Source organism: Hippoglossus hippoglossus, chromosome 18 (genome assembly GCF_009819705.1).
Source record: "Hippoglossus hippoglossus isolate fHipHip1 chromosome 18, fHipHip1.pri, whole genome shotgun sequence".
In the NCBI taxonomy this organism is placed as follows: Eukaryota; Metazoa; Chordata; class Actinopteri; order Pleuronectiformes; family Pleuronectidae; genus Hippoglossus; species Hippoglossus hippoglossus.
Genome location: NC_047168.1, coordinates 13822720 through 13836337, shown reverse-complemented (window position 1 = coordinate 13836337; position 13618 = coordinate 13822720). Strand labels below are relative to the sequence as shown.

Here is a 13618-nt window from a genome sequence, read left to right as displayed (position 1 = left end):
GAAGAGGAGGTGGAGAGAGTGGACAGAGAAGAGCAGGAGCAAACAAATATGAAGCAGGAGGACTAAGAAGTAGAGGAGAAGAAGAAAAGGAGGAGTAAGAGAACGAAATGGTGGAGGAGACGGAGGCCAGAGAAGAAGGAGGTAGAAGTAAAAGAAAAAGAAGAGGAGGAACAGAATGAGATGGTGGAGGAGGACGTGGGAAAGGAAGAGAGGAAGGATGGGGAAGAGGAGGAGCAAAGAGATAACTTAAGAGAAGGAGAGAAGAGGAGGAAATGAGAGGGAGGATGAAGAGAATGGGATGATGAAGAAAGCTTGAGGAGAAATGAAGCCAGAGGAGGATAAAGAAGTGGAGGAGAAGGAAATAGAAGGATGCAAAAATGGAGTGGGAGGAGGAAATAAGGTGGAGGAGGACAAGGAGGAACAAGAGGAGAACATGTGGAGGAGGAAGAAGAGAAGAAATGAGAGGAAAAAGAAGAAGATGAGATTGAGGAGGAGGAGAGAGAAGAAGAAGAGGAGCAGAAAAGAAGGATGAAGGATAGAAGGGAGATGGAGGAGGAGGATGTGGACAGAGACGATTCAGAGAGAAATTGGTGAAATATTTTTTCTTGCTCTGGGTTTTCTTTTTCTTCCGATTGAGTTTAGAGCGATAAAGTTCAGCATTTTGTAGATGACGAGTCGCTGCCGCCGCCGCCGCCTGGTCTGACCTCGCCTCTCGCCTGGGAAACAGCGGGCGGTAAGAAGATCAAGCGGCAACATCTCAATCTTTGATTCTGTTTCCTCTTTTTTTTTTTGGAAGACGCCGGCGTTTCTGCGACGGGCTTTTTATTCCCCTTTTTCTCTGCGTGAGTGCAGATGAGACGGAGCGAGAGATGAAAGCGGTGGCGGAGGGAGGACGGGGACGCGGGCTGAGGGCGCCGGCGACACATGCTGAGATCTGATGGAAGTGCAGCGACGCAGAGACAGTGAAACGCACAAACACACACACACACACACGTCAGATTTGTGAATCGCAGTGTTTCTAATCAGGTCAGAGCGAGTTCATCAGTTCATCTCTGCAGTTTTCAGTCGCAACTTTGGGAAGAAGAAACAAAAGAACGGAGGAGAACATGAAACTTCCAGAAACTGGAGGTCGCTCGTCTCGTTGTCGTCACTCAGCAGCTTTGGCCGGTCCGAAAGGTCCCACCATCTTCATCGCGGCGTAGTTCTGTAGGAGGAGGAAGAGGAGAAGGTTCAGGAGGGTTTGTTCGGATGGATCACGACTAAACTTGGTGGAAGGATGAGATGATTAAAGTTGATTTCTCAGAGAATAATTCATGGATCTTGATGAAAGAGGAAAAGGCGGATGTGTGTAATCTGCTCTACGCTCCAACCCGAGCTCTGGGTGGTGACTGAAAGAATGAGGCCGCGGCTGAAATGAGTTTCCTCCGTCAGGTGTCTGGGCTCAGGGTGAGGAGTTCAGACATCCAGAGGGAGGAACCGCTGCAGGGGAGAGTTGAGGGAGTTTGGGCATCTACTCAGGAAGCTTCCCTGGTGACTCCCGTTAGACGCCCAACCAGGAGGAGACCCAGAACTGGCTGGTGGGATTGCGTTCTTACTGGGAACCACTCGGAATTCCCCAGAAAGATCCAGGAGGTCTGAGATACACTAATCCGCCGAGAGCGTCTCACATCCACCTTCTTCTTCATGTTATCCTCTGCAGTACATACAACATAATAAACATAGAGTGTGTGCTGGCAATCTAAACTTGCCGGGAAGGCGTAGAGGAAGACGCCGAAGAAGAGGATGATGAAGAAGAAGATGATGAAGAGTAGGATGAACCACTTGAAGCGTCTCCACAGGATGAACCTGAGCGTCTTAAACGGGGAGGAGAACCACAGGAAGGAGGTCTCAGGACGCCTGGGAGGAGAAGACACAGTTACTGCAGCAGTGTGTGTGTCTGCCTGTGTGTGTGTGTGTATATGATTGTGTGTGTGTGGTGTGTGTGACTCACTGAGGCTCCTCCAGGTGTGGGTTCATGTTGGGTTCGTCTCTGCCGTGGCCGGCCGGTCTCTCGTCCTGCTCCTGCTCCGTCACGACCTCCAGCGACATCTCCACCTTCCCCTGACACACGGAAACAACCACGACCACACGTGACATCATTTATTTACTGACCACGCACACACGTCCTCAACGAGTGTCTTAGAGTTAACTAGTAAACAAATAAACCAGTAATACGGTAATAAACGCTTTTAAGCCTGTGCTACCATATTTGGTTTTGGCTTATTTGCATGTCGTCTTTGTTTGGGTGCACGTTTGTGTTTCTCACAGCGATGATCTTCTCGCCGTTCTTCTCGCAGGTGCACGGCCACCAGCCTTTGACGGTCTTCTGCTCGAACAGCGACACCAGCCGCTCGCTCGACTGCTGCAGCAGCTGCAGGTCACATTTCTCCGGAGACTTCGCCGGACGCAGCATGTGGTTCAGATCAAACACCAGGTGACCTGAGGAGTCATCGACATTATGTTCACATGCATACACCATGGAAACCAGTGTCACAGAAATAACGTAAACATTAACTTCATCGATAAAACGTGTTGCCTCTGTGACCTCGAGTCATTAACGAGGACACTTGTGGGCCAGTTTTTTTCTTAATGACTAATTAACGAGCGAGTTCAGAGTGAATTATGGGGGATCCCGCGGTGAGGGCGAGTTAGGAAGTACGTTTTGATGGTTGTTGACATTAGGCACGGAGGAGCTGTGGCCTGATGAACGGCTGCACGGAGACCAGACGGCCACTGGAAGTGTTTTTCCAGAGTCGGCTGCACCTCGACGGTGTGATTGTAGGAAAATGGCTCGTGTCTGACCCTCACACTGCGCAGGAACATTAGCAGTCGGCGGTCCGAGCTGACGAGCTGACGACAGACAGGCACGGAAAAAATGCTTTGAGGTGGCGACACACCCGCAGACTGGACGAGGTGAACGCGTTTGAGCGGGAGAAATGGCCGCTGCGCAGAGGGCGAGACGGTGATAGACAGGAACGGATCAGAGTCTGGATTCCTCATCTTCCTCCTCCAGTCGGACGCTCGATCCCCAGGCCGTCATCCCTCCCTCTTCTCTGGCAGAGAAGGAGAAGATGAAGTGAGGCAGGCGGAGTGAGAGAGGAGAGGCCCCGGCGGTGGGGCAACGTCAGGGGTGAAGGAGAGGCAGACATTTTTTGACAGCTCGAGTCTGGAGAAGAAAAAATAAGACGAGCCCTTCCTCTCTGTGAAATGTGCCGACACAGTGGAAACGGACGGGAGTTAATTCTGGAGATAAATGTTATCACAGTCGTTTGTCTGCGGACGCGTCGCACACGAGGTTCGCTGGACGGATTCAACACGTCGGAAAAGCTGTGGAGAAACTGTTGAACTGTCCAAAACCAAAATTCTTGAACAGATACAAACCATTTTCAGTAAAACCTTCACTATATTTGAGTAAATGGAAATTGAAATAAGTAGATATGGAAACGATAGTCGAGACATAAAATGTTCTGTAACGTCCAACAGTGAATACGTTTTTGTGTCGACAGCAGTGGCGTGTGTGTGTGTGTGTGTGTGTGTGTGTGTGTGTGTGTGTGTGTGTGTGTGTGTTTTACCGAGGTAGTCGTCGAAGGAGAACTTGTCGTTGTCCCAGATCTGGACGGTGAGTTTCGGAGCCAGTTTGGTTTCGGCTTTATCGACGCTCCAGAAATGTTCCTGCAGAAACACGGGAGGGAGAGAAAACACGACCTCGGCTGAGGAATAAAAACAAAAGTGTCACAGCTGCACAAAAATCCTATTATTCATAAAAACTGATTTATATTCTATTGACCTTTAATTTTCTTCCTGTTCTTTAGGATCCACTGTGAGTGTTTAAGATTTCCTGAGTCGTCATTAAAAGCTTCACACTCTGATCACGTCTGTGCAGCTGCTGCGACTCGTTTGAATTATTCTCCGCGTGTGATGAGGACGAGCGAGAGCAAAGCATCCTGGGAAACGTGTCCTCTCAGTTTGGAACAGCACTTCCCTGACACATCTCTCACTACATGTCCACTTCCATGGAGCTGTGTGTGTGTGTGTGTCTGTGTGTGTTTGTGTGTGTGTATTAAAGCTATTATCACCTCTGGTGGATTCACACTAAACTGTCAGACAGTGTCTAAACCGGTGTCACCTCGGAGCTAATGGACTTTACTCTGCAGCTGCTGCTCACAAACACTTTCCTCTCGTTCTCTTTCCATTCGCTCAGTCGACCTTTATATCATCAGGTGACGCTCACACTTCAGACCTGCACCTGAACGCTCTCCTGACATGTTCTGGAGGGGCTGCATGTGAGAGCCCAAAAGTTTGAGTCAGTTGCTCTGGAACTTTTCTGGAAGTTCTCATGCAGCGCCCTGGTAAAATGCCCCCTAATGGAAATGTCTGGGAGATTCCCAGTGAGCGAGTGGACACGTTGATGAGGTTTCCAACCGGAAGAACGCAAATGTGTCAGGATGAAGAAGAGGAGCCGTACACGTAGAAGACGAAGACGTCAACTTGGAAACTCTCAGCTTCCTGATTCCCTGTAGTTTTACTTTCAATCATTTCACGTTTTTTCCGAACAACAAATCAGACTTTTGCGAATACGCAGAAACAATCAGCTCCGTTCTGTGCAGTGTGTGAAAGTGATAAATGGAGTCGTCTCTGTCGAGTTCATCATGACTTCACACTCAGTCTCCACATCCCAGTCTAAATCCACATCGTGCTTTCACACACGTCAGAACAACACACCAGGCGTAAACACCCTGTGTGTGTGTGTGTGTGTGTGTGCCCGTGTGTCTCACTTTACCCACAAACTCAGTCCAAGTACATTAAGATATCACTCCACAGCTTTCACAGGCAGGGTGGGACGCTGTATGGACGAGTGTGTGTGTGTGTGTGTGTGTGTGTGTGTGTGTAGCTGCTCTCTACAATATCTAACAGCATCAATCAACTTCCTTTCTGTTGCCAGTACATATTCGTGTTCCGTCTCCTCGCTCTCGCTCTCGCTCTCAAATCAAATAAACTTTATTGGCAGAAAAGTCGGGCAACGATATTACACTTAATTACACACCGATCAAACCAATAAACCAATTTTTGCTCACTCACTTATTTCCCTCCTTAAATTATTCAGAGATTATTTAGTTTGATGGGTTCGTAATGAAGTCTAAATCATCGAGGGCTATGCAGCAGAGTTAAGGCTACGATGTTTCCATGGAAACCCACATGAACCCGATGAAGACAATAAGACGCTGTCATCTAAACGTTCGGATTCAACCCGAATGAGGTCATACAAAGAATAAGACACGTAAAGTTGACATGTCTTCAGTCTAAGTTATTACTAAACATTAGATAACGGACGAAGCCTTCTGTTGCTACTCTGCGTATTTGTGAAAGTCTTCTGAAAGCTCGCAGACAAGAAAATGGACAAAAGCTGCGAAGATGAATCCATTATTAAATGTGGATTGACAGAAAATCAACGGGCAGCAATACTGACGGTAAAGAAATCATTTTTAATTATTCAAAGCAGGGAAAATAATCTTTAGTTGAAACGTTAGCTGTGGAAATTTAATCGGCTAAAGTCACTCCTCTGGAAAAAAACAATAATAATTCAGAGGTTTTTCCGAGAAAGTGCGACTTCACCCATCACAGTATGACGCTGACAGAGCCGAGTGTTGATGGCGCTGCTGATCCGTCCTGTGACTCAGAGATTAAATCACCAACCGCTGAGGCTTCAGGCGTCATAAACGCAGCTCCTGGCTCCGGCTCCGCTCTGGAGTGAAAACCCTCCACCCTGCTTCTTTCTATTTAAAAGTCCCTCTCGTCTTTTCAGCTGCCGCCTGATTGAGGATGCTGCTACGAGCCGGCGAACGCCATCGTAAAACATGTCGGCTGCGAGCGGCTAAAGAGGCTCGCTGCCGGGGCCAAGCAAAGCAAACGACGGCCACGTTGTTATTCCACTTTTCAGTGCGATGTTGTTTTAGCTCTTCACTCTGTGTTTCTGTTGGGTCTCAGAGATCCAATAACACCCTCACTCACTCGTCCTCCTTGTAAAAACGTCGCCTCGTTAATTCAGTTAATTGTAGATCACTGCAGATTAGTCTGAGGTCTCGCGCCTGATGGTTTTGCCACAAGTCTTGGATCCGTGTCGACGTGTTTATAGAGAATTTGTATTTGATGTGACTGGTGCAGCTTGAAATACATGTTTTTTTCTGCGCTCGGTCCGGTCGTGTCTCCTCGACCGTGAACTGTTAAAACCATCACAAACACAACTGAATCAAACGAGAGGAAGAAAAGAAAGCAAAAGTTGAAATAACACAAGTTTGAAAAGTTAGGTTTTTACTATTTAAGGGTTTTTTAAATTGTTAAATCTGTTTGTTGCATGAAGGTTTTCAACTGGTTTGCCTGTGTGGAAGATCTTGAGTGGAAATGGAGTGAATTAAATGGGGCTAAACGGCATGATTGATGGACTTGTGATAATTATTAACGTAATTGGGGTTGTTCATATTAAAGAAGAGTTATTCAGCAGCTAGGGGGCGATAGCTAATAAACAGGATCCTGTCCCTCGTTCTTACCTTCCTGTCCACGACACACAGCTGCTCCGCTGGTAAATAGTGGAAGGGAAACAGGAACCTGTAGTTGAAGTTTCCCTCTCCGCCCAGAGAGCGGTAGTGGACGTCGGTCTTCTGCTTGATGTGTTCGTGACCGTCGAGCCACCTGACAAACACAGGACGGAGACAATGACCCCGTTACTGACGGTTCTCTGCTCGAGGGGACGAGGATCAGAGAGAAGAGAGGGAGTGCTCCTCGTACCCTTTCACGTAGATGTCGCTCATCCTCTCGCCACTGATGCTGACATCATCCAGGATGACGTCACTGGTGTTCCAGATGACGCAACGCAGGAAAAACCTGAACGAGAACAAACGTCATTAACTCAACTACACAGATGGAGAGATAGTCTGACTGACTGGTTGATTGATTGATTGATTGGACTTGATGTTTGCGTGGTCATGTACGTACTTCTTAGCCTTGCGTGGCGTGATGTTGAACGGGGGTCCGGGGGGGCCCAGGGACTTGGGGAACAGGTCCACCCACATCATCAGACGCCCCTGACGGACAGAGCGGACAGCCAATGAAAAGACGTTTATGGAAGCGGAGGAAGAAACAGACCCGTACGTGACGATATCGAACGTGTGTTACCTGCTCTATGTCAGGTTGTAACGGGTTGTACAGAGGCCGGGTCTCCACATGTTCAGGTACCAGCCCCAGTTTCCTCAGGATGTGGAGCGACAGTCGCTCCTTCAGTGGACCGAGGTGACGCTTACACTCGTTTTTGTCGTCTGAAAACACACACACACACACACACACACACACACACACAGTCACAGTCACATGTTAAGGTTTAAGTGTAGGTCACAGCTCTCCCAAAGTGGAGAATGGAAAGACGGCACAGTGGGCGGACTGGTTCACATAGGAATTATTCATTATTCATACACACACACACGCACGTACACACTCACACTGCATCACAACGAACCAGGAAAAACTCTGCTGCTTCCAAACAAAATGAAAATATCAAGCAAACGTCAAAAGTTTATGACTGTAAACTTAGAGTCACCTCATCTGTGAGAGGAAGAGGAGGAAAGAGGGGGGGGGGGGGAGAGAGGAGAGGAGAGGAAGAGGAGAGGAAACAGAGTGAAGATAAAGGAAAGGAGAGAAGAGGAGGAATCAGTGTTACTGATCTTTTACTGGTCAGGAGAAGAAAGTAAAGAAGAGAAAAGAAGAAGATAGGAGGAGTAGAAGGAGAGAAGAGGAAGAGAAGAATGATGAATCTCAAAAATAAGTAAAGAATAAGAGGTGACTGAAGAGAGGATGAAGGAGGAATAGAGAGAGTGAATGGAACCATATGAAAGGTGAAGAAGGGAATAAAAAAGAGGAGATGAGAAGAAGTCAGGTAGTTTGGAAAAAGTGAATAAAAGTAAGAAGGACCAAAAAGGATGGAGGAAGAGTGGAGGGCAAACCAGAGGGAAAGAGGAGAAGAGAGGAGGATGAGAAAAAGAGAAGAGGAAGAGAAGAGTGATAGAAATAAGAAATATGCACAAGGAATAATGAATATGAGGTAAATGAAGAGAGGGGGAGGGAGAAACAGAGAGAGTGAACGGAAGGAGGGAAGAAAAGTGGAAAGAAAAGCGAGTGGAGGTAGAGGAGGAAGGAAGATGAGACGAAAAAACAGGAAACTTGGGGGAGAAAGAAGGGAAAGAGAAAAGGTTAAGGATGGAGAGATAGAGGAGGAGAGAAAGAGTAAAAAAAATGTGATGGAGGGAGGAGGGGAAGAGCCAATTAGCGGCCGCGCTTGACGGACAGCAGGCTGACGCACGGTAACCGCGGCAACTGTGGAAAGAGAACGCGGCGGCTCCTCGGTAACCGAGAGACGACCGCGAGTGTTGACGTTGGCTCGTCTGACCAAACACACACACACACACACACACACACACACACACACACACACAAACACACACTCTCACAGTTGTACCATAAATCACCAAAACGACAACCGTGACCTTGCATCGCACCAGCCATGGAACACGTGTGTGTGTGTGTGTGTGTGTAAATTAATCTTGAATATTTATCTCGTCGCTCTGCTCTTCAGGTGGTCCTGTGATTTAACTCCACTCCTCCTTCATCCTCCTTCTCTCCCTCCACCACTTTGTCCTCCGCCAAAGTTCTGCAGTTTCAGTAGCAGAAGAGGATGGATGGAGGGATGGATGGAGGACAGGAAGGATGGAAGGAGGTAAGGAATGAGGAGTCAAGGGAGGGAGATAATGAGAGACAATGGGAAAAGAGAGGAAGAGGGGGGATGAAAAGGAATGGATGATAGATGGATGGAGGGATGGACTTGATCCTTCACTGCCTCTCTCAGTCTTACTGGTTTTGTCGTTTCCAGCCCACAGTGTTTTTAATGGAACCACACACACACACACACACACACACACACACACAGACTGTGGTGACCCACCGAGGTCTGCGGCCGTGTGTCTGTCTCCTCTGAAGAGGACGCAGTCGTCCTGGTAAACCGGTTTCCGGAGGTTTCGTCGCTCACACACTCGACCCAGCAGCTGTCGGGGCGTCAGCTGATCTCTCCACTGGTTCACCCCCGACCTGCCGGGCGAGAGACACAGACAGAGAGTGTGAGAAGAGAAGAGAGAGAGAGAGAGAGAGAGAGAGAGAGAGAGAGAGAGAGAGAGAGAGAGAGAGAGAGAGGAGGATGTTACTCATTAAAAACACAAGATGGAATCGTTTATGTGACAGTAATATGAACTTTTCAACGAGGCGTCCGCTCACACGCAGTAGGACTGCGGCAGGCCGCACAGGGCTCCGTATCTGGACAGGAAGCGGTTCTCCAGGTCGATCACCGTCTCCCCGATCTTCTCGTCTTTGGTCAGCATGTCGTGGTCGTACACCATCACCCGCAGGTCCTTGTCCACGGGGAGGGAGCACGGGAACTCAAACATCCTGGAGGAGAAGCACATGGAGAGAGGGTGAGAGCTGGGATTTCTGCTTTTGGCAGAGACGTCACAGTGACCACATCTGGACGCCTGGCGATGACATTTGACGTGACGTGATGATTTTGTGATGTGATGTATCATGATGTGCTGATCCTTGGAACGTGTTATTAACCTCAGTCGCACATGAGGTTGTCGTGTGGTATAATTTTGTACAACGTGACCAAGGATGTGATGTGATTTGACATTTTGCTGTACGGTATTCATGGAGCGTGACATTCAGGTGCAGTCAGATACAGTTTCCAGAATGAGATAAAATCAGGAGAAAAATCTGAACATTTAATTTGACCTCAGAAGAATAAACTTCTCCAGGTTTAGAAAAAGAGCAGAGACGGTTCACTTCCTGCTCTGCTCCTGTGATCAGTGTGAGTGTAGCGACCCCTACTGGTGTCCTCAGAAAATGTGGCTGAGAGGGAAGTAGAGAAGTTCAGACTTCTGCTGAGGCCAAACAATCCTGCACATGATCGTCTGGCTCTTATAGTAAGAGAGAAAAAAGGAAGTGATCCGATAACCTGAATAATTAATGTGAGTCAGTGTTAAATGGTTTAAAAAAGGAGACGACCCACTGATTCAAATATTTAATTTCTGCGAGATTCAGATTTTAATTTGGCTCTGCACTCACTTCTTTAAAATCCCAGGGAGTAATCCATGGATCTCTCTTTCTCTATTTGACTGTGAGCTATTTTTCTGTGGTTCTAAATAGAAATCTGAATCCAGCAGAATTAAATGTGGTTTCATTAGGGGAAGTGTCCGTCAGCGACATCCTGGATTGAGCTGGAGAGAGAGATGAAGTTACGTACTTTCCGAACACAGGGTCCAGGGTACAGGGGATGTAGTTATCGTGGTCGTTGACGGTCTTTTTCCCCAGAGTTATCTTCACATAAGGGTCACACTGAAAACACAAGGAGGGAAACGCACTTTCATTTGACTCATTTCTTTAGTCTTCAGTTAACAATCTGCTCCTCCTCCTCCTCCTCCTCCTCTTCCTCCTCTTCCTCCTCCTACCTTCCCGTTGGTGTCTTTGGGCTGCAGCCCCTGAGCCTCGATGACGTAGACTCGGACCAAACACTCCTCGATGCCGTTGGGAGGAAGTTTCCTGAACTGCCTGGGTGGAGCAGAGGCGGAGGGGTCGTCTGGCAGAGGGTAGATCTTAAACATGCCCTGTTCGTGGAGGAGATCAGAGCCAAACATCAGGTGGTGTCGCAGGTCATGTGATGATCTGTGATGGGACGTGAAGGTGAAGGCTGAACCTTTTTACCTTGAACTCTCCGACCACTGACGGATCTTCTCCTTCGTCCTGAGTCTTTCCTCTGAACAACTTGAACGTCTGACAGAAATCAGACAAACCCCCGTAACCCTCGACCTTCTCCAGCTCCCGCTCAAACACCTGGGGAAGAGGAGGAGAGGAAAATTGGACAATACCTGATAAATACGTGAAAGTTTTCATCTACACAAAATGCTCAGGCACACAAACTTGTTTCTGGGCTTAAGGTGAATTATTCACTGCGGCAATATGTAACTTTATGGCATCATCGCTGAATATGGTCCAATGTAATTCCACTGGTATTGGATTAAAACCGCAGCCAAGCGCGACTCAACACTAAATTACAGTCACACTGCAGCAGTTGGCACATCACAGTGTGTGTGAGTGTAAATGTGTACATAGTGTATCAGGGCAGGGGCGTCCATGTGTCAAACGCACAAAGAGATTCATTTGTTTTCATTAGTTTGTTTACATCGGTCGCACACGCACACACAGACACACACACATTCCCTCATTCTTTCCCTATCATCGGTGTGTGACAGCTCTGCGGTGAGTCGCTGAAAAGGCGAACTGTTAGAAAACAAGCTGGAAACATCGGTTCACTACTGTGCTGAGAAGAGGGAGTGAACACAGAGGGAGAGGATTCAAGGTAAAGGTTAAAATGGAGGAGAGAGAAGAAGAAGAAGGAGAAGCACATGAGTAAAGTGTCGGGATGATCGTGTTCAACCGGGTATTATATATAAGTTTATCTTTAAAAAAAGCTGAACTTTATTAAAGGAGACACGTGTTTTTCTTTCCTCTAGTGTTTTATAATTTCCCAGTTTATCAGCATTCACATTATTTGACGACACATAATTTTAAAAACAACATAGCGCTGTCATTCCTCATGATGATGTATCGTTGGTGTGTTCGATTCCCAAAGCAGAAAAAAACTGATGAACGTACTTTATTAAAATGAGTTGAAATGTGGGAGAAAGCAACGAGATGCTTTCCCTCCACTGTCACTTTTATGTAATTAAGAAACAAAGGGGTTAGTTAGGAAAGAGCGACGCGGGAGAAAGAGGGAGAAAGAGGGAGGAGGAGGAGGAGGAGGAGGAGAGGCGTGGAGGGTGTACAGTCGACGGTTTGGGGCGGAGAGCGGTGAAAGAGTTGGAAAAGCAGGGTGAGGACAGCGGGGGGTTTGGAGAAAGAGTGATGAGGGCGGATGATGTAAACGAACGAAGAGGTCTGGGAACGGCGGTTTTATTTCACGATTCAAACACCAAACCCAGCACCAGGGGAGCGGAGGAGAAGCTCTGGACCAAGAGCGAGAGGTTCGAGGTCCTTTCACGAAAGAAATCAACATATTGTGAAACTTAATCTTAAAAAAATCAAAACCCTGAGAGTTTTAGCAAATATGTCTCCGTGGTAGATATGAAGCTGCTTCTAGCATCCACCTAACGTAGCTTAGCATAAAAGACGATGCATTTCAGTCAATGTGTTCCATCTCATTTTGGTCAATAGTGAAAACGATGAAGGCATCAGGAGAAAGAAGAGAGGATAAATAATCTCACAACAGATTTATCTTATCATCTAACGACCAAACCTTAATCTAACCTTATCTTAAAGACACACATGGGCTCCCACGACCTCTCTCTTCAGGTCTGTTGTTTCTCTTCTCAAAATGGGAACAAAATTAGTTATTACATATTTAAAATAGTATTTATGTGGAGATGGAGCTGAGGTTGAGGAGGTGTGAGAGTCAGGTCTGGAAACACTGGCTCACCGTCGTAATGATCACCAGGGAGGAGAGGTCAGGAGAAGGTGACGGGGGGGGGGGGGGGGAGGAAGAGACGTGAAGCAAAGTCATAACAAGGATGGAAACAGCGGCGTCATTGTGACAAATGCAACCAGTGCAGTAGAAGAAAAGGAGGAGAGGAGGAGGAGAGGAGGAGAGGAGGAGAGGTGAGGAGGGGTGACGGCGTGGGAGGAGAGCGGCGAGCCAAGGGCATCTGACTTTACTGTGGACAGGCAGAGGATATTGAACAGGACAGTACAAAGGAGGTTCAAGTGGGGAAAGGAAGAAGCAGGTGGGAACAAGACGACTGTGGAGGAAAAGGAAAATTGGGATGAAGCCACTCTGGAGGACGCAGCAGTTTTCTGACCTGGTTTTAAAGATCCGTCAAATTGATCTCGTGTCAAATCTGATCTCACTCTTTAGTCCCAGTGCGACTTGTACTACTTAATTACTATTTAACCTTCTCAGATAATTAGTTTTTACTCAGACACTTACTGTCCCTATCTGTGCTGGATGAACCTTTGGCCTCACAGTTTTTTTAAGAGATTTCTAATTTGCTGTGTTTCCGTGGTTCATTTAGAACCGACCTCCACAGAGCGGATGGAAACAGAAACAGAAAGGTGGCAGAGAAGGAGGCAGCGACCGAGTTTCACCTCGTGTCCGACCGACGCTGGAAACTGTGCCTCAGCCGACAGTAGCAGCCCAACGGCCCGTCAAAGGGCAGAGGGACGAGAGAGGGGGGCGGGGTGAGAGGAAGGTAAAGGTGGTTGGAAAGGTTGGAAACAGTGGCTCACTTCCTCCCGACAGTAGCAGATCTGAGCGGAGGGGGGAGAGGTGGAGGAGGAGGAGGAGGAGAAGGAGGCGTTGGCAGCGCAGTCGGTGGAGGGGAGGACTGAGGAGAGAGCGAAGCTGAGGCGACGGTGGAACCAGTGGCTCATTGGTCATTTCAGTAGTTTCCATCCAGCTGTCAAGTGAAATCTCGAGGAAAGTTTTGAAATGTCGCAA

At 47.7% G+C, this 13618-nt stretch overlaps 1 protein-coding gene across 8 annotated transcripts in view; it reads right to left on the bottom strand.

Moving 5' to 3' along the window:
- Window positions 1-792: 792 nt before the first annotated feature.
- The window catches only part of dysf (dysferlin, limb girdle muscular dystrophy 2B (autosomal recessive)), a 45564-nt gene continuing 32738 nt past the window's right edge, over window positions 793-13618 (bottom strand). For all 8 annotated transcript variants that reach the window (XM_034568766.1, XM_034568765.1, XM_034568769.1 and 5 more), the window contains 14 exons: window positions 10831-10959; window positions 10578-10733; window positions 10373-10464; window positions 9352-9522; window positions 9026-9168; window positions 7210-7349; window positions 7030-7118; window positions 6823-6918; window positions 6585-6726; window positions 3612-3711; window positions 2306-2478; window positions 1991-2100; window positions 1749-1896; window positions 793-1204 (listed from right to left, as the gene is read on the bottom strand). In XM_034568766.1, coding sequence (XP_034424657.1) covers window positions 1148-1204; window positions 1749-1896; window positions 1991-2100; window positions 2306-2478; window positions 3612-3711; window positions 6585-6726; window positions 6823-6918; window positions 7030-7118; window positions 7210-7349; window positions 9026-9168; window positions 9352-9522; window positions 10373-10464; window positions 10578-10733; window positions 10831-10959 — 1746 coding nt within the window. In that variant the 3' untranslated portion in view covers window positions 793-1147. The remainder of the gene's footprint in view (window positions 1205-1748; window positions 1897-1990; window positions 2101-2305; window positions 2479-3611; window positions 3712-6584; window positions 6727-6822; window positions 6919-7029; window positions 7119-7209; window positions 7350-9025; window positions 9169-9351; window positions 9523-10372; window positions 10465-10577; window positions 10734-10830; window positions 10960-13618) is intronic.